Source organism: Asterias amurensis, chromosome 17 (genome assembly GCF_032118995.1).
Source record: "Asterias amurensis chromosome 17, ASM3211899v1".
Taxonomy (NCBI): Eukaryota; Metazoa; Echinodermata; class Asteroidea; order Forcipulatida; family Asteriidae; genus Asterias; species Asterias amurensis.
In genome coordinates, this window is record NC_092664.1 from 5,775,499 (window position 1) to 5,793,962 (window position 18,464).

An 18,464-nucleotide genomic window follows, 5' to 3' on the forward strand; every position below is an offset into this window, starting at 1 on the left:
ATGGAGAAGTCTCTGGATGGTTGCTACACCAGGATGCAGCGTATGACCCTAAACATCCCCTGGCAAGACCACATGAGAAACTCCAATGGCTGGCCAAAGGCTACAGAGAAGATCCGTGAACGCCGCCTCAAGCTTGCTTGGCACTGTGTCCGCCACTCAGAGCTTGCCCCTTGCCCAATCATCCTCTGGGAGCCCACCCAAGGCAAGGCTTCTCGTGGGAGAAGATGACTCTCCTACCTAGACACACTGAAATGAGACATCGGCTTGACCAGCGCTGAAGAACTACGCTCCTTCATGCTGGACCGGAACATCTGGAGAAAAATCACTGAGCAGGCTCGAGCCTCTAGATGGCGCTTGACTTGATTGATTGGGAGTATGATTCAAACTGTGAGCAGCTCAACAGGCCTCATCCAAAACACCTGTCATCATAGTCCATAGTGATGGTACCCAAGCCCATCAAGAGAGCCCCATAGTCTGCCGACCAGAACACCAATGGGAATCTTGAGGTTCAGGTGGTCACCAAGCAAAATCCTAAGGAGAGGTCAGATAAGACTGGTGAGGTCAACCATTTTGAAGTCCAGTCGCTCAGACGACATCATTTTTGTCACAGTGATGAATTTGGTAATGCTTCACCAAAGTCAGTCGGTTCAGAGCCTCCATCGCCAACACGATCAACGGAGAAATCTCCAAGAAAAGATGCTGTCATCCCATCACCTTGGGGTTCACCACAGAAATCCCAAGGTGATGAGCTCTCTGCAGCGTTTCCTGGTCATCACACCAGAAGCATCAGCCATAAGAAAGTACCGGAAGAAGGCGTCAATCCCGAAGTTTTTTAATTAGGTTTTATTGTTTTGTTATTCTTGAGTTTTATACATATTAACTGCAACAATGACGCTACAGTTGTACCAGTTGCTTTAAAATGTATTAAACCACCTCAGATGTATAATTATTTAACTTGGCTTTTAAGACACTGGACACTATTGGTAATTGTCAAACACTAGTCTTCACAGTTGGTGTATCTCAACATATGCACAAAATAACAAACCTGAGAAAATTTGAGCTCACAAAGTTTTATACTATCACCCTCTCCCCATTACTCATAATCAACTGGTATGCAGTGCTGACCCCTAAATGAATTAGCACCGTGGACTTGTTAATATCAAATTATGTGACAGGATGCCATACACAAAGCAGACCCTTTCCATAAGGGCATGAATACAACAACAAATTAAAACAATTATATGATGTTATATGGGATAGTAGGGTTTGTATAAAAAGCAAAACTTATAACAAGGAACAAAGTTAACTTACTGTTTTAAAGGCACTGTACACATTTGGTAATTACTCAAAATAGGCCTTTCTTAGCATAAAACATTACTTGGTAACGAGCAACGGAAGACTGTAGATAGTATAAAACATTGTGAGAAACGACTTCCTATAAAGAGATAATTTCTCACTAAAATAATATATATAAAAATTGGCCAGAAGCACACTATTTTATACAACAAGAGTGATTTTTTCTTTCATCAGTTTCTTGCAACTTCAATGAACAGTTGAGTCCAAATTTCCACATTCTTGTTTCTTTATGCATATATGTTCGGATACACCGAGTAAGAATACTGGTCTTTGACAAAAACCAAACGTGTTCAGTCCTTATTGGTTTTTTTTTTAATTAAGATGCGTACTACCTGTGATAGTATTAACAAACCATGCAATGTACTTGTACAGTAGCATTAACATCAGTGCCCAATTTCATATAGCTACTTTTAGCAAGCACAAACCGTAGAGTTATATATAAGAACTAGAGCGCGCACTGACCTATATACGCGCCCCGGTATGCGAGCAGGCGGCCATTTTTTAAGTTGACAACACAGCTATCTCACAGCGTGTGTTTGTGCGGCCATTTTGTAAGTTGAACAAACAGCATCGCGTGAGCGTTCAATACAAAAATTCAAACATGTATTTCGTATTCAACGCGCGTGCAGAATGATGCGCTTATCATCTTGCGGTCCCGTGGCCTTTGTGCACGAAGCATCGCTCGTGTGCCCTCTAGTTCGTATATATAATTCCATGGCACAAACACATTTCTTGTTACCAGACTAAAAAGATACCAGCAAGGAACCATGTCACATGGTCCATCTTTTGCTTGTTTCCTGCTTAAATTTGCTCAGCAGACAAGGAAATGTTAAGCAAAATTGTCTGTTTAAGCAGCTACATGAAATTGGCCTGCAGTGCGTTATCAGTATCAGTATTTTTCAGCATTATTGTTTTATTTTTAAGGTTCTGGTTTTTGTTTGTTTTTGCATTTTATTTGTTTCCCGAACTTAACTATAGTTTTACAATTGGTGTCTGAACTCAAACTTCTAGAAAGTTATTATTCTATGCTATCTATTCTGGGGGAGATTTATGAAATGTTATTGCTGTTTCAGATCTGTAGAGTATTGAGCTTAAAGCTTTTAGTATCTTATTATATAAGTTATCACACAAGCGCGAGTGGAATACGGAAAAATATAGCGCCTCTGCGTTCCATATCCAAAGAGGCCGAAGGCCGAGTTGGATATGGGACGCAGACGCGCTATATTTTCCGTATTTCCACGAGCGAGCGTGTGATAACGTATTTATCTTTAAGCAAACTTGGCGCGTGACATAGAACACACATGATGCATGGTAGTGATATTAGCCGTGCAATATAGGTTTTTATCACCACTCCATTCTGCCAATTTGATTGGAGAATTAGCGCGTACTTGAAGATAATTTCAGTTGATGTTGTATGCTATGTTTAATTAAAAGTACCACTTGGTGATCTTTAAATGAAAAACCAGAGTAGAACCATAGTTTCATTCTACAATCAAGCGTTCGTTACATTGTATAAAGTACTAAAATATGTAGTACAAAGCCTTTATATGAAACCAATTGATGGTACTTTTAATAGCGAATTATTAGGTTGACCCTGAAGGCACTGGACACTATTGGTAATCACTGTCAGCATAAAGACTGACTTGTTAAAGAGCAATGGAGAGCTGTTGATAGTTTAAAACATTTGAGAAATTTTTCCCTTCTGAAGTAATGAGAAAGAAGTAATTTTCCACTAGTTTATGAACAAAAAAATGATTTCGGGACTTACAATTTGTTTTAAGGTCTCAAAATCAAGCATCTAAAAGCACAAGAGATCGTGTAAACAAGGGTGTTTTTCTTCCATTATGTTACTACTTCGACGACCAATTGAGTTCAAATTTTCACAATAACCAAAGGTGTTCAGTTTCTTTAAGGGGTCCAATTTACACATCTATTGATATTCACTCTTCACAACAAACAAAACTACTACAACAAAGTTTCACAATTTGTTTTCACATTTTGGTGAAAGTTCCACATTTACTTGTTTGTTATTAAATAAAATAAAGTAGGCCCCCATAGCTTATTTTACTCAAACGAGATTTTGCATTTGACAACAATGGGTAATTAAAAATGGCATTTGGATAAGAAGTTGGACTTAGAAAGTTTCCCGCTCTTTTTGAGTGTGATGGTACGACCTGTCCTGGTGTGTCATTTTGTTATCTAAACTAAATTAAGGAAGCAATGAGTGAGTGTTCTGAGGAATCCATCCCTGACCTGACGCTGGCTTTCCTGTGCAAACGTTGTTTTCATGATCTCGTTGGATAAAATTACACAATTTATTGTTTTTAGTTATTTATAAAAACTACCGCACCATTTGATTCACCGAAACAGAGGACGAGGTTGACCGTTCATTCAAGCATGGTTCAAGTTGGCTTGACTTGGCCATCAGTCGACATGGTCGAGTTGTCTCAAAGTCAAGTTTTCTGAACTGTCGAGTTGTCTGAACGGTCGAGCTGTCTCAATCGTTGAGTTGTCAGAATGGTTGAGTTGTCCGCCTATTCAGTTCAGCCAGTTGAGGGTGTGCATTAGTAATGTTAATGGCTATAATGCTCTCATTTTCATTCGTGTTATCAAGGTAAGTGTGATCGAGCCTTTACACTTGGTGCTAAGACTAAAAGAAGGGGTTTGCACAGGTGCTTCTGGCAGTGGCTGCTGAATGCACCATAACACCTTGTAAAGCCTTTAAACTATATTTATAAAGTGCTACATTCTCGATGTCATAATTCATAAACTTCAAAGCCTGTCCTTTTTGTTGAAGCACCTTGAGCAACTTGTTTGTGCCATAAGACTCCAATATAATTATTATTATTTATTTTGTCACTTACAGAAAAATGTAAAATTGTCAGACAAAACTGTTGAGGAGCGTGGTTTGATTCAAGAGAACCCACGAACCAAGGACATCTTGAATGAAAATGCCAACTTCTGCCGCAGAAAAGTGGAAGAAAGAAACTTCAAAGGAGAAATGCTTGGCTATGTGACACCGGTACGTTCAACAAATAATTCAAGTTTTTTTTAAATTGCCTGTATTCGGGATGTGAAACTATAAAGAATGGAAATTCTTTTCAACTGAACAATGAAAATTTCTTCTTTTCTTTGAAAGATTCTGCCTTGTGTTAGATTTTTTTAGTGCGCATCACATGAATTTACCTTTTTTGACCCACAGCAACCTAGTTACATATACTGTACCAATAGCAACCGAGTATACCATATCAACCGATGTACTATACTCGTAACAACCAATGTACTATACCATACACAACAGCAGCTTCTTGGTCAATGAACACTCTTTAAAAAAATATTGACTGCGTTCTTATTTTCCCGAGGACTTTACCTCAAGCAAATACCTCTAGGGAGTATCGTAAGAATTGTTGTTGTAACCGTATCAAACTCAGTGAGTATGTTTGTATACTAGGTCTGGCTGCACCATGTTATTGAGAAATTAAGAAGACTTCTAGATCTTAAAGAATCCAACATTGGTGTACTATGTGTTATAATAATAATAATAATAATAATAATAATAATAAGAAGAACACTTATAGTGTGCCAGTATCCACTACAAGTGACGCTCATGGCGCAAGGAAGAAACACAAAATGAATGAAAAGCAGCTGTGAAAAAGTGGGTTTTAAGGGCCTCTTTGAACTTATGAATAGAAGACATGTTACGGATATTAAGAGGCAGATTATTCGCAAGTAAAAGACCAGCATGAGAAAAAGCCCTGTCACCCCAATTGTTGTCGGTTTGGGGAACAACCAGCAACGAAGAAGTGGATGATCTAAGACGTCTATAGTCAAAGTCCACCCAAGAGCCTTAAACTTGTCGTACTGGTTCCAGAGGAGTTAAACTATCAGATGATCAAAGTTTCAAACAATATTCAATGCTTATATATGAGAAATGTAATAATGACACCATAATAAACGAGAGCAGTGTGAGAGGGCAACACGGAGGCGTACACTACTCTGTATACATGGTATATAACAGCAGGCCTGGAGTTACATGCACGCAGGCCACTGATGAGGCCATGCTCTCCTTTGGCCTGGCTTTGGAGTCGGTGCTCCTTCAAAAGTTTCCCATATACATACATACTTTAAGATTTTCAAAAGGAAATTGTGTCCTTTGCAAAATGAAAATGGCCTTGCCCTTTCAAAGATGAAATTCCAGCCCTGATACAGACTGAAGGAGCAAGCCTTATTAAAACTTGCATATTAATGTGGGATCAGAAGTTTCAGAGGTTTTTTTTATATTGGTTGGACTTGTATGTGTTTTTCTTTATAAAGTAATAATTTCGGAAAGCATGCTGGGAACTTGGACATCATCTGGACATGTTATTTATATTTCACCTCAAAAGTTTGAGAAAAGCTGTAAAGTTGAGAAATGAAAAGTACATGTATGAGAAAATTGTAGTAACTTATTTTATCTATTTACAGTGGAATAATCGTGGTTACGACATTGCCAAGATATTTGGAGGGAAGTTTACGGTGATTTCTCCAGTGTGGCTTCAGGTAAAAAGAACATCCAGCGATAAATACATCATCAATGGAGGTCAAACTATAGATAAAGGTAAACAAAAAAGCTTCTCCATATAATTCTATCTTTGACCAGTTTTAATTTTATTTTAGTTTATTTGTTTTTTCATTTATTAATTTTTGGGTTACCTTTTACACCGATGTGTATAAGCAGAATATACAGTATATTCGGTACTTTCCAAAGTTCTCAAGTGTGAAAAAAAAAACACAGTCATATTTACTGTGGTGGGATTCAAACCCAGGACCATTGCAATTCTAGAGCAGATGTGGTACCAACTAGACCACCAGTTTGCAGCTGCCATTTTGCCAGGTAGCTAGAGGTAGCTAGAATGTTTTATCTTGTCAGCGGGTACTGCAACGAATTTACAGATTTTAAAGATGTAAAATTTGCATCGGGATAAAGATTTAATAGAATAGATGTTTTGTTGCACCTGGCACTTTCATCTTTGTTTGCTTACTGTAGTTGTGCATTTACTGGTGCTTTACAACATTTATACTACTCGACGGGCATACTTTTAGACCATTCCTCAAACCCTCTCAACCCCCTGTAAAACATAATAATAATAACATAGAATTTATAAGGCACACAGTATCTGGAATGGTACCATTCAAAGGCGCCAGATGCTAGCAAGCAGAAAAATTGCACAAATGAGTCTTGGAGTTGTGTTTGAACGTTGATAGATCAGATGTGTCCCTCAGCTCGTCTGGCAAGGAATTCCAGATACGCGGTGCACAGCTGGAAAAGTTGCCAGACGAGTTTTGGGAACATAGAGTATGTGTGATGATGATGACGATCTAAGGCCTGGTCTGATGTTACGTTGTTGTAGAAGATCTGTAATTTAGCAAGGTGCTAATCCATTGAGGGCCTTGAATGTGAGAACCAAGATTTTTAATTGTACTCTATGTTCAACAGGAGGCCAGTGGAGATTATATCAAATGGGTGTTATGTGCTCGGAAGACAACCACAAGCTGCTTAAATTAGCTCTAAGGGTTTAACCCAACTCAACACTGTCTTAGTACTCTCAGGTTCCCTTTTAAACACCTAGGTGAAGAGAAGCAATTATGGTAAGGTGACTTGCTCAAGGACATAAGTGTCATGACCGGGAGTCAAACCCAAACTCCAATGACTCACTCATTCAGAACTTGAGCCGGTGCACTAGACATATCGTCAAACAAATTCCCCCCAAAATATGAAAATCTCTCAAAATTGTTTTCTTTGTTAAAAGTTTAAATTGTAAAGGTATGAATTAAAACGTATGATTATGTATACGTTTATGAACTTCTTTTTCTTTTGTATTTATTTCAGAATGGGTCAAGATTGTCAAGAAAGGAAAGCGCTCCGTTAAAATATGTAAGGTTTGCTTCTGAAAATGTGAAAAGTAGGGCAAGTGTGTTATTTGTTATTACAAATTAACAACTCACACTATAACAACTTTTCCACCACATTGCTCCTGCTTTGCCACATTGCTTCTGCCTTGCACAATGAGAGCACATTTATATGTTCGTATATTTGTCTGCCATTTTTGGGAGTAAAAATGTACCCGAAGGAATAGACTTCCAAAATGGTGGAAGTTGTAGATCTATGCTCATTTCTTGGAGGTGCGTTCCACATTGTGCAAAAGAGGTCAATGCTTGTATATGTTTTGGTTTAGACATTGCGGAAGACACAAAGCTATGTTCAAACAGTAGATGAGTATAAACCCTTCTTGCAAAGGTTTAGTTTCAGGGTACATTTTTATAAAGGTGTTAAAAGCACTGAACACTTTGGGTAATTATTGTCAAAGACCAGTATTCTAACTTGGTGTATCTCAACATTTGCATAAAATTGGTCCTTGAAGTTGCAAGAAAATCGTGTAAGAAGAAAAAACATTGTTGCACACAATTGTGTGCTTTCAGGTGCCTAAGGAAGGCTTCAGGCCTGAAGTATTTTAATATTTGAGTGAGAATTTACCTCTTTCTCCAAAACTAAGTACTTCAGAGGGAGCCATTTAAAAAAAATGTTTTTTTTACTATCAAGAGTAACAATTATTTTGAGTAGTTACTAATAGTATCCAGTGCCTTTAAAAGACTGATCTCCTTACATCTGTTACATGTTTGTACCCAATCATATGTGCCATCTGTTTTAAGCTACCCGCACCTACATTCAAGCAGCACCTTCTTTGGACAATTTTTAATCATTATTCAAAACCCATCTGTTCTGTCAGTCTGGTTATAGGGCTTAGAAACTTGGATATTTTGCACTCTATAAATGATGTAATTATATTTATCATTGTACAGATCCTAGACTCCTATTTGATCAATGGACTAAACATGACTTCATCGCCGTGTTTCAAGAAGAAACAGAACTTCAAGCTCTCGCTAAAACCATCTCAGCATTTTACAAGGTGTGGTGTTATTTATGTACCCCCAGTAGAAAAGAAGTCCTCTTTGTTAGGCCGTATCTTAATTGATGGCTGTTGCTACACTACGGCTATGACTGTTGCTATAGTTGTGTTGCAAAGGACATCCTATACTTTAACGCATGGTGATGAGGAAATCTAGCCATAGCCGTAGCAAGAACATACCTGTCTCGATGCCTGCACTTGGAGACGATTTCACTTCTCTTATTTATTGTACCTGGCCAAGCGGATAAGCGCACGATCTCAAGCTCAGGTGCTTCTGTTCAGCAGTGTGGGTTCGAATCCCGGTCGTGACACTTGTGTCCCTGAGCAAGACACTTAACTATAATTGCTTCTCTCCACCCAGGGGTAAATGGGTACCTGTGAGGGCAGAGATGGTTCTTGTGGTTGATTTAGCCGAGTAGCGCATATTAATGTTGCACAGGGCTGTACACTCCCCACCAGGGAGCTGAGATGGTTTAAGGAGTGAATTAAGGCCCAGTGACCAGGGGTAATCATTTGAAGTGCATTGGGACGCCCTCCGGGTGTGAAAAGGGCTATATAAAAAGGGGTTATTATTATTATTATTATTATTATTATTATTATTATTATTATTATTATTATTATTATTATTACCTAGATCTGGCCTAGATGTAGTTCTCTGCACAAATTGCATCTTTTGTTTACGTTAGAGTATGGTAGTGCTTTTTAACTTTGCCCTCGTCATTAAAGCCCCAAGGTAAATTATATTACATACAGCACCATTCACAGTGAGTAGGGATTCATGTCATGGCAAAAAACTACAAAATGTATCAACACCCCTTAAGTGATCCCTGGGGTGAAATACTTCATTTAATCCTTCTTTGTTTTTTGTTGTTTGGTAGAAACATAATTTTGATGGAGTTGTCCTTGAGGTCTGGAGTCAACTTGGGGGACAAGCAAGAATGTGAGTCAATCTTTATAAGTTTTGCAAAAACACCATGTGTGTACATGTATCTACTTGCTAGGTCGATTTTGTTCTTTAGAGAACTATCTTGCTTTATATTCTACTACCGCAGAGTAGAACTTCGGAATTCAGGAGACTTCTCAGTTATAAAATGAACTGTCCTGCTTTTTAACTACTACACTGTGCATGTACACGCACCTGGATGGAAGGTAGAAAATTGGCCGGGTCTACTACTTTAGCTTTGAGTGGATCGTTATTAACTTCACTTCCACGCAGTGAGTTCTTAATTGGTCTTAACGTTTCGACTAGCTTGCTCTTGTCATCGGCAGGAGACAAGTTGATCTTATTGTCATGGTCAAATAATGTGCCACCAGTATGCCCGACCTAGTTCCTCCTTTTAGGGCAAATTTCACAAAAGCCTGTAAGCACAGAAACTTTTTAAGCACAGGCAATCATTGCTTGGAAGAAACTGGTTACCAGCCAAATTTCCGTAAAGTTTACAGCGCTTAGAAACCTTGTGTTAAGCGCTATTAAATGCATGTTATTATTATTTATTATTATTACATTGTAGTGACCGGTGCCCCAACCATGTTTTGCTTAGGGTAGAAATTTGCTAGGCAGTATATTCTGCTTATCAGCTTGAAATCGGGAAAACGGTGAACACCCATACAAGATTCTATATTGATGTGTATAGCACAATGGCTCTAGGGTTTGCTCATCTGGAGGTTGCTATGAAAAGGTTTGCCACCGAACCATTTAACATAGCAACTGCCTCGACAGTCTGAGGAATTCAACTTTAAGCAGTAAATTTGTGACTAAGCATGTCATTGTACCAGACACTATTTTAATTTTAAATCTTACTCGCAAATGGCTTATTATATTTCATAACCCATCTCGCCCTAATCTTTGCTCCTCTCAAGACCCATTTTTGCTTACCATTCCTAGGACCCGTAGCAAAACCCCTTCTTTCATTAAAGCCAATAAATCCACAGACCAATTTAAAAAACTTCTGAAAACACATCTCTTCCCTGTTTAAGCTTTTCTCTTTTTTTCATGCTTTTCAAACATTGAATATGTGTAGCTTTTCCGATAAGATTTTGTTTTGTATTGTGCATTTTTAGTTTTATAAGCGCTGTGATGTAGTTTTCTATGGGGAGCATTTCTAAATACCTGTTATTATTATTATTAATATTATTTTTATTATTAATTTAACTATCATTTTTTAGGAGAACTTTTGAGTCTAATCGTCCTTGTTTTTCGTTTTGTTTGATATGCAGGGAGATGCAGCACTTAGTGGTTGACATAGCAGAAGAAATGCACAACTCAGATATGAAATGTGTACTTGTTATCCCACCGCCTGTCATGCAGAGGTAAATATGTATTTTAAATAATTTGGTTTGGGACAAAGAAAGTAGACTGGAGCAGAACTTGAACCCGAAAACGACCTCTGGAATAACTTCTGTGCATTTACCAATTGAGCCATCCAGCCCTATGCTGGCCATCTGCCTATTTATCAGTTAGTTTCCCTACTCGATTTTGATGTCCTGTTTTAATTTTCGCTCTGAGAGACTATCAAATAAAACAACATTTTACATCATTTTAAGGTGAGATTAGAAACTTGTAATGTTTTGCCTAACTTTTTGAGTTTGGTGCTCGGTCACAACTCAAATGTTTCGCATATATCAAGGTGCAAGATGTTTGTGTTGAGTTGGTCAACCTTTATGATAATGCCATGGGCCCCCATACACTTTACACACACATGTCAGGACTATTCCATCGATAGAGGGAGTTTCTGTAAGCGCAAAGGTGCGGTGAAGGATTACTATCGTTTAATAGTAATGTGCGCAGTGAGGAGAAAAGTGGTGCAGGGGATAATATTAATAAAAATTAATAATATAGGTATTTATATAGCGACTTTAACACAGATCAAAGTGCTGAACAATAAATAAAACAAAACAATGCAAAGGAAAGAAAGATAAACAAAACAACAAAGGATTAATGATGAGGCTGACTGAAAAAGTAGGTTTTGATTTTTTTTTTTAATGGCAGTTTAGAAGATGATACCCTGATGAGTTAGGGTAATTTGTTCCATTCCTTCGGCCAAGCTAAAGAAAAAGACTGGAGCCGGCAGATCGGGAAGGCCTGTGCTCACAGAGAAGGGATTTTTCAGAGGAGGACCGCAGACCTTCTCTGCCAGGGGTATAAGAAGACAATAGAAGAGAACAGGGATTGCGATAGTTGAGTGATAGTAAAAAACAATGTCTTGCACTAAGACTAACATCAGCTTGAACCCTGATATTAAAAAATACAACCCTTGCATATGATGCCACAAACTCATAAAGCGCACCCACTCAGGTCAAAGGAAAGGTACATGATTGGCTGAAAGTTGTGTTTGGGGCGAACTCGCTACACTGGTTCCCTGTCTTTATCCGCATTGATAAGCCAGGTACAGTACTTACTTTATAGAACTGGTGATTTCATTGGATACACTGTCATTCGAGTGTTTTGATTGGTCCGAGGTGATGTGCGTGAAGCTGTCAAACATCACCTCAGACCAATCAAAACACAGATATGGAAAGCTTTACTTTCCATATGTACTGCATGCAAAGTCCACATGTGTTTATGTACAGTAAATGTACTTTCATGTAATGTTGGTACATGTATGTAGAATTCAATTGTGTGTGAAATGAATGTATGTGAAAGGTGATAAGGGACTGGGGTTGACCTAGGCTAGAGGCCACTCTCTGGTGTATTCATGAGCCTTAAAGTCAATGGACACTTTCGGTACAGAAAAAAAATAAAAGTTCACAGATTTGCAAATAACTAACAGGGTTTACAGAAGGTAATGGTGAAAGACTTCTCTTGAAATATTATTTCATGAAATGCTTTACTTTTTTGAGAAAACATTAAAACAATATCAATTCTCGATACCGAGAATTATGGATTTATTTTAAACACATGTCATGACACGGCGAAACGTGCGCAAACAAGGGTGGGTTTTCCTGTTATTTTCTCCCGACTCCGATGACCAATTGAGCCTTAATTTTTACAGGTTTGTTATTTTATGTTTAAGTTGTGATACACGAAGTGTGGGCCTTGGACAATACTGTTTACCGAAAGTGTCCAATGGCCTTAAAGTGTGATGTCAGATGGTGAGGCTACATACTCGCTTGCACCTCCATTGTTTTGACTCAGTGATGGCGGCATACCCAAGGGGAAACCGGGGTTATTTGGGGTCTAACAATATTTAATGAATATTTTTTATTATTTTCAGTGGTCCTGGTATGTTTTCTGCTAATGATTTCAAAGTGCTGTCACCGATTGTAGATGGCTTTAGTTTGATGACGTATGATTATTCCAGTGCTCAATCGTAAGTCCAACTTCAATTTGTCAATTTATCTTTTGTGAATAGCTACATGTAGTATGTTGCAGGCAAAATATCATAAAATGGTTTTTGTCAACATTATCGGAAAATTTTTAAAGAAAGATACAAAACGAAAGTTTATTTTTCAGCTGAACTTGTTGAAAAAGAGCAATAAACTGTCAAGGTATTCTCACAAGAATGTTGAATAGGCCATTAATGTTCAGCAAGTTGACAGCAGGTACCAAGCGTATCAAATTGTTCAGTGTTTTATTCTGCAAGGTATGTGGAGCTATGTGTTTGAAGGATGAGACCGCTTTTTTTTTAGCACCATGTAACGGTTTCAGGGTGCTGTGGGGCAATAAAGTCAGGAACCCCAGGGCAAGCTCCTTGTCTTTAGGATACATGTAAAGTGTATTACACATCTCACAGGACCAACGTAGAAGGACGTGGCAAAAATAGTATCCTTCCACAGGACGACTAGGACCCACACTCTGCTGATCAGAAAGACAAGAGGTTGAGTTCGATGCTCTTATCTGCTCAGCCACAATTTGTTCTGGACCTCATTTTAGTTTGTATTTTTTGTACCATTTCAGGCCAGGACCTAATTCTCCCATTGACTGGGTGAGATCCTGTGTGAAAGATATCACGCCTGATCCCAATCCTGAAGAAAGAGCTAAAATTCTACTGGGGTTGAACTTCTATGGCTATGATTATGGCCCACAGTCTGCTGAAGCTATGATCGGTCCAAGGTAGGCAGAACATTTGAAATAGAACTTAGAGATTGATGCTTGTGTAGCTATTGTGTGTATATGATCTGGACCCAATTTGATGAAGCTCTTTTAAAGAAACTGGACACCTTTGGAAATTTTCAAAGACCAGTCTTCCCACTTGGTTTATCTCAACATATGCACAAAATAACAAACCTGTGCAAATTTGAACTTAATCAGTCGTCGAAGTTGAGGGATAGTAATGTGAGAAAAACACCCTTGTCGTACTAAGCTGTGTGGTTTCAGATGCTTGACTTCGGGACCTCAAAATCTAATTCTGAGGTCTTGAATTCAAATTCAAATATTTTAGTGGAAAATTACTTTCTCAAAAACTATGTTACTTCAGAGGAAGCCGTTTCTCACAATGTTTTATACCATCAACAGCTCTCCGTTGCTTTTACCAAGTAAGTTTTATGTTAACAATTATTTTGAGTAATTACAAATAGGGTCCCGTGCTTTTATAACAGAAAATACTGCTTCAAACAATGTCTTTGCTGAGCAAAAAATGAGTGGGGCTTCAGTCACAACAAGTAAACTTTATGGAGTGGCAGCTGGTAACCTGTTTTGCTCAGTAAGATTTTCCTGTGCTTTGGAGATTTTTGTTATTTCATAAAGCTGTTTTGCAGAAATTACTGTTAAACAAACTTCTTAGCTAATGTATGAGTTAGGCACCAGTCACAAGAACATAAGCTTCATGGAATGAAGAATTTTGATACAATAAAATCAACAGGCATATTACTCAGGAGGGATTCGAACCAATGACCTTTACCATTCTAGGGCAGGGCCCAATTTCATAGCGCTGATAACGGTAAGCAAATTTGCGTGCTTACTGTAGCAGAAAAATTTGCTTAAGCCTTAGCATATTTCACAGGTTAGCAGAAAAAATTTGGGTGGCCATATTGCGTGTTTACCGCGGATTTGCATTGTGACGTAATTTATTTTCGTGCGGTAAGCACCGAAAGGTTAGCATGCCTTTTCGTGTTCTTACGGTTAGCAGCGCTATGAAATAAAAATTGCAAAGTAAGCACAAAATAGGCCACTAAGCAGCGCTATGAAATTGGGCCCAGATGTCTTACCACCTAGAGATAGCTGGTAGTCTAGGGACAGTTTGAATCCTGTATTGTGGCAGCAGGCATCGTCACAACATAATTAGTGCCAAAATTGCATCAGGGATAAAGAATATGGTTTATTCATACACTGATGAGTACAGCATTGTCTACTGAGACTTTTCCGGAATTGAGTAATATGCTTGAAAAATACTGAGTACACACATCAGCAAATTTGGAATCAATAAAAAAAGATTGATCATAAACTAATTAAAGCAGCAGCTGACTACTGATGTTTTTCAAGTTTACAAAATTTGTAATTTTATTCCTTTGACTTTCAGGTATCTAGAGCTATTGAAGAAGCGGAAACTAAAATGGAACACAGCACAAGCAGAACATGTCTTTGATTATAAAAAGTAAGTCGTTTATTAATCATCTCAAGATTGTTAATAATTCCTTCTCTAAACCTGCCCTGAATACAAATTTCCAGAGTTCGAACATTCTAGCTGAATTGAGTTTGTTTCTCATTTTTTCTTGATTCAGTTCTGTACATTATCCCTTTATTCTTATGTTTGAATTTAAAAAAAATCTAGAAAACACAAAAGAAATTAGATTTTTGATAGGTCGAGCATATGATCTGTTCAATAACTTGTTGATTGAAGGGAAGGTATTCATTTGTAAATCACTCTCATAGAGTATGTTCAGACAGCGTACTAAGTTGGACCCGAACCGGTTAAACTTTCGAGGTGGTTGTAAAAAGTTGTTCCCCTTGCGTTCAAGACAGCAGTGAGTTAAACCCGATACGGTTTATCTTTGGTTTGAAGATGTCGAAGCCAGCGCAACCCTGTTTACTCTATAACATCCGGTTTATTGTCCTGTTCATTGGTCACTGTGTGATTACGGAGGTCAATGGGTCCTCTGTTGTGAGTTAAACCAGATGTGGTCTTTTTTATTCTGTCCACACACAGTGTTAAAAGACAAACCCGAAGCGGTCTAAAGATAAACCCCCTTGCTGGACGGTCTATTTTTTGGGGTGAATTTGATTCGGTCTTACTTTAGTACCGTTCAGGCGCACACAGTTGAACTCGATCGGGTTGAACCATGAGTTAAACTGTCTTTTAGTACTGTGTTTGAACTACCTTAAAGAGAATCATTTCACTTCAAAGTACTGTGGTTATGTGAACAGCCGTCGATTTCACCAAACTCAACGTAACTTAGGATACATCTTAGGACTTGGGACGAGTTCAGTTCCGCATCTGAAGACGTTAGGATGCATTGAACCCATCCTAAGTTAGGACGGGTTACACATCCTACCTCGAGATAGGATTAATCCTAGTGTTTTGTAAAATCGGATGCTGATAAAAAAATTTGCCCCTAAATGTGAATCTGATAATTGTGGACATACTTTCTCTGGATTTTTGGTGATAGTTAAAAAAGCGTCCTCCTTTTGAAATTGAAATGAGATTTTCACACGTTGGTTTAATTGTATACACCTACATTTCTACATGTATATCGCACAGTTCCAAAACCCAATTGCCTTTAAGAACAAAATATGATAATTATTGTATTATTATTGTGTTTGACATGCTTACAAGAGCTGATTTATTAATGCAATTGTTTGTCTTGTTTACAGAGATGGCCCGTGGGTTCATCAGGTTTATTATCCGTCCCTTAAGGTGAGAGTTTTTACATCATCTATCATCTATGGGGTGGTATGGTTGGCTTGTGCGTAAAGCACTCACCTCTCACCAAGGTGACCCCGGTTCGATTCCTGGCCGGGGCCATATGTGAGTTGAGTTGTGCGTTGGTTCTCTGCTGTACCACAAAGGTTTTCCAGACCATCCGGTTTTTCTCTATCGGGAAAAAAAATATCAAACACTTTCGATCTTTGGCTGTGCTCCGTGGTCATGAGTTGATGTGGCTGGCAGCCACAGGCGCCCTTGCATTCCTGCTTCTCGAACACATTGTAGCCGCGTCCTTCACAATTCAGCTCTTAACTGCGAGTAAGGATGATTAGACCCCCAAATTATTATTATTATTATTATTATTATTACTATAACTAAACCACCCCATCATGCCAAAAATAGTGACAAACTATGTTGCCGGTTTCATACGCCCCAGGGTGTGATAAAGCGCTATAATAAACTCAGTTTTAAAATTATCATTAGGTCCTGTTGATTTGGTGTTTAACATAGACAAATTGACTTGAGCGAGACTTGAACCAGTGACCTCTGAAACAGTGCCAGGGCACTACCAACTAAATCTACATTGTATCTAGCCCTATCTTTTTGGCGGTCTCCCTATTTTGTCAATATCTTTGGCGGGGGTTAGTCAGAAGCCATACAACCTTTAACTGCCAAGTTGCCAAGGATCACACCCAAGCTTAGGGTACAACCTGGGACCGACAACCAAGGAATTATATTAAGGGGTTGCAACTTTTTATTTAAGATACCAAACAACAAACCCTATCCTAATAACTAACCAGACTTATTCTTTTTGCTTTTTCCCTCCCTATATCTTTATAGTCTATTGAAGTTCGTCTTAAGTTGGCAGAGGAATTAGGAACTGGAATATCTATATGGGAGCTCGGACAGGGATTGGATTATTTCTATGATCTACTTTAAAGGCACTGGACACTATTGGTAATATTAGTCTATAACTTACCTGATTATGAGCAATGGAGATCTGTTAATGTTATGAAACATTGTGAGTAACAGCTCCCTTTGAAGTAATGCAGTTTTGAGAAAGAGGTAACTTTTTATAGTCGTCCGAAAGCACACAAAGTTGAGGTTTTGTTCTTCATATTTTCTCAGATACACCAAGTGTGAATAATGGTCTTTCACAATTACTAAAGGTGTCCATACAGTGCAGTAACAATTAAGGTGTGTCACACTTGCTTGGGGATAACTTGAAAAGAAAAACAAAACAGCATTTTTGTTTTTTCATTATTGGTTGATTTGGGAGTCCTTTATCTCACAGTAAAATTGATAAGTCTTTGACTTGCAGTTGTTGTAGTTCTTAAAGTAGGGTCCTAAATATATGGAATTTATGCTGTTTTTCAAAAATAGGTGTTTATGTTGTCGGGTAGACATTTACAATATCAGCAAAGCTAGATCTTTTTTCCATGAGCAAGTTTTGATTGTATGTTTGCTTCTTTTTTTAAATTGATTTGTCTACCAGCAATGAGTGCGTCAAGGCCCATTGACTAGAATATTACGCTGAAAGTATTTGTTATTAACATTAAACCTCAAACTGTGATCTTATGCTATTGTTCCATTGCTTTTTTATTTTGCACCAATGGTGCGATCACTACCTTTAAACCTACCTTAAAAGTTTTGTTATTAAGCCGTTAGAGACCATAGGGGCCACAAGTGGCTTGCACCAAGTTACCAAAAGCGGCCTCAAACAGGTGCTAGATTTGCAGTGAATGATTCAGAACAGTTGACTTGTGCTGAACTCCTGCCAAAAAACTTGCTATGAAAACAGCCTTGTGATGTCAAAATTTGCTTCGCATTCCCATGAAGTATGAACAGGCTTTAGGGTAAGATTTTTGTATTGTAAAGGCAGTGGACACCATTGGTAATTACTCAAAATTATTTTTAGCTTAAAAACTAGCTTGTTAATGAGCAAAAGAGAGCTGTTGAGAGTATAAAACCTTGTGAGAAACGGCTCCCTTTTGAAGTAACATAGTTCTTTGCGAAATAAGTAATTTTCCAAAAATTTCATTTTGAAACCTCAAAGTTAGATTTTGAGGTCCCGGAGTCAAGCATCTGAAAGCACACACCTTCGTGTGACAAGGGTGGTTTTTCTTCCATAATTATTTCGGAACTTTGACAACCAATTGAGTTCAAGTATTTACAGGTTTGTTATTTTGTGTATAATGTTCAGATACAACAAGTGAGAAGACTGGTCTTTGACAATTACCAATAGTGTCCAGTGTCCTTAACTGTTAGAAAAGTGAAAGTCTTGAAGACTCAACTCCAAGTGCCTCTTGTTCTTAGCTTACTTGTTTATAAACAATTATGTTATTTGAGGAAAAGTTAA

The 18,464-nt window shown here is 38.1% G+C and overlaps 1 protein-coding gene across 1 annotated transcript; it reads left to right on the plus strand.

Moving 5' to 3' along the window:
• LOC139950089 (chitinase domain-containing protein 1-like) lies at positions 1 to 18,459 on the plus strand. The gene is made up of 14 exons (XM_071948719.1): positions 1 to 202; positions 643 to 800; positions 3,785 to 3,970; positions 4,223 to 4,378; positions 5,821 to 5,953; positions 7,226 to 7,270; positions 8,197 to 8,303; positions 9,182 to 9,243; positions 10,521 to 10,613; positions 12,518 to 12,613; positions 13,201 to 13,356; positions 14,762 to 14,836; positions 16,054 to 16,096; positions 16,946 to 18,459. The coding sequence occupies exons 1-14, from the start codon at positions 1 to 3 to the stop codon at positions 17,042 to 17,044; spliced, it is 1,611 nt and encodes a 536-aa protein (XP_071804820.1). The 3' UTR covers positions 17,045 to 18,459.
• Positions 18,460 to 18,464: the final 5 nt, after the last annotated feature.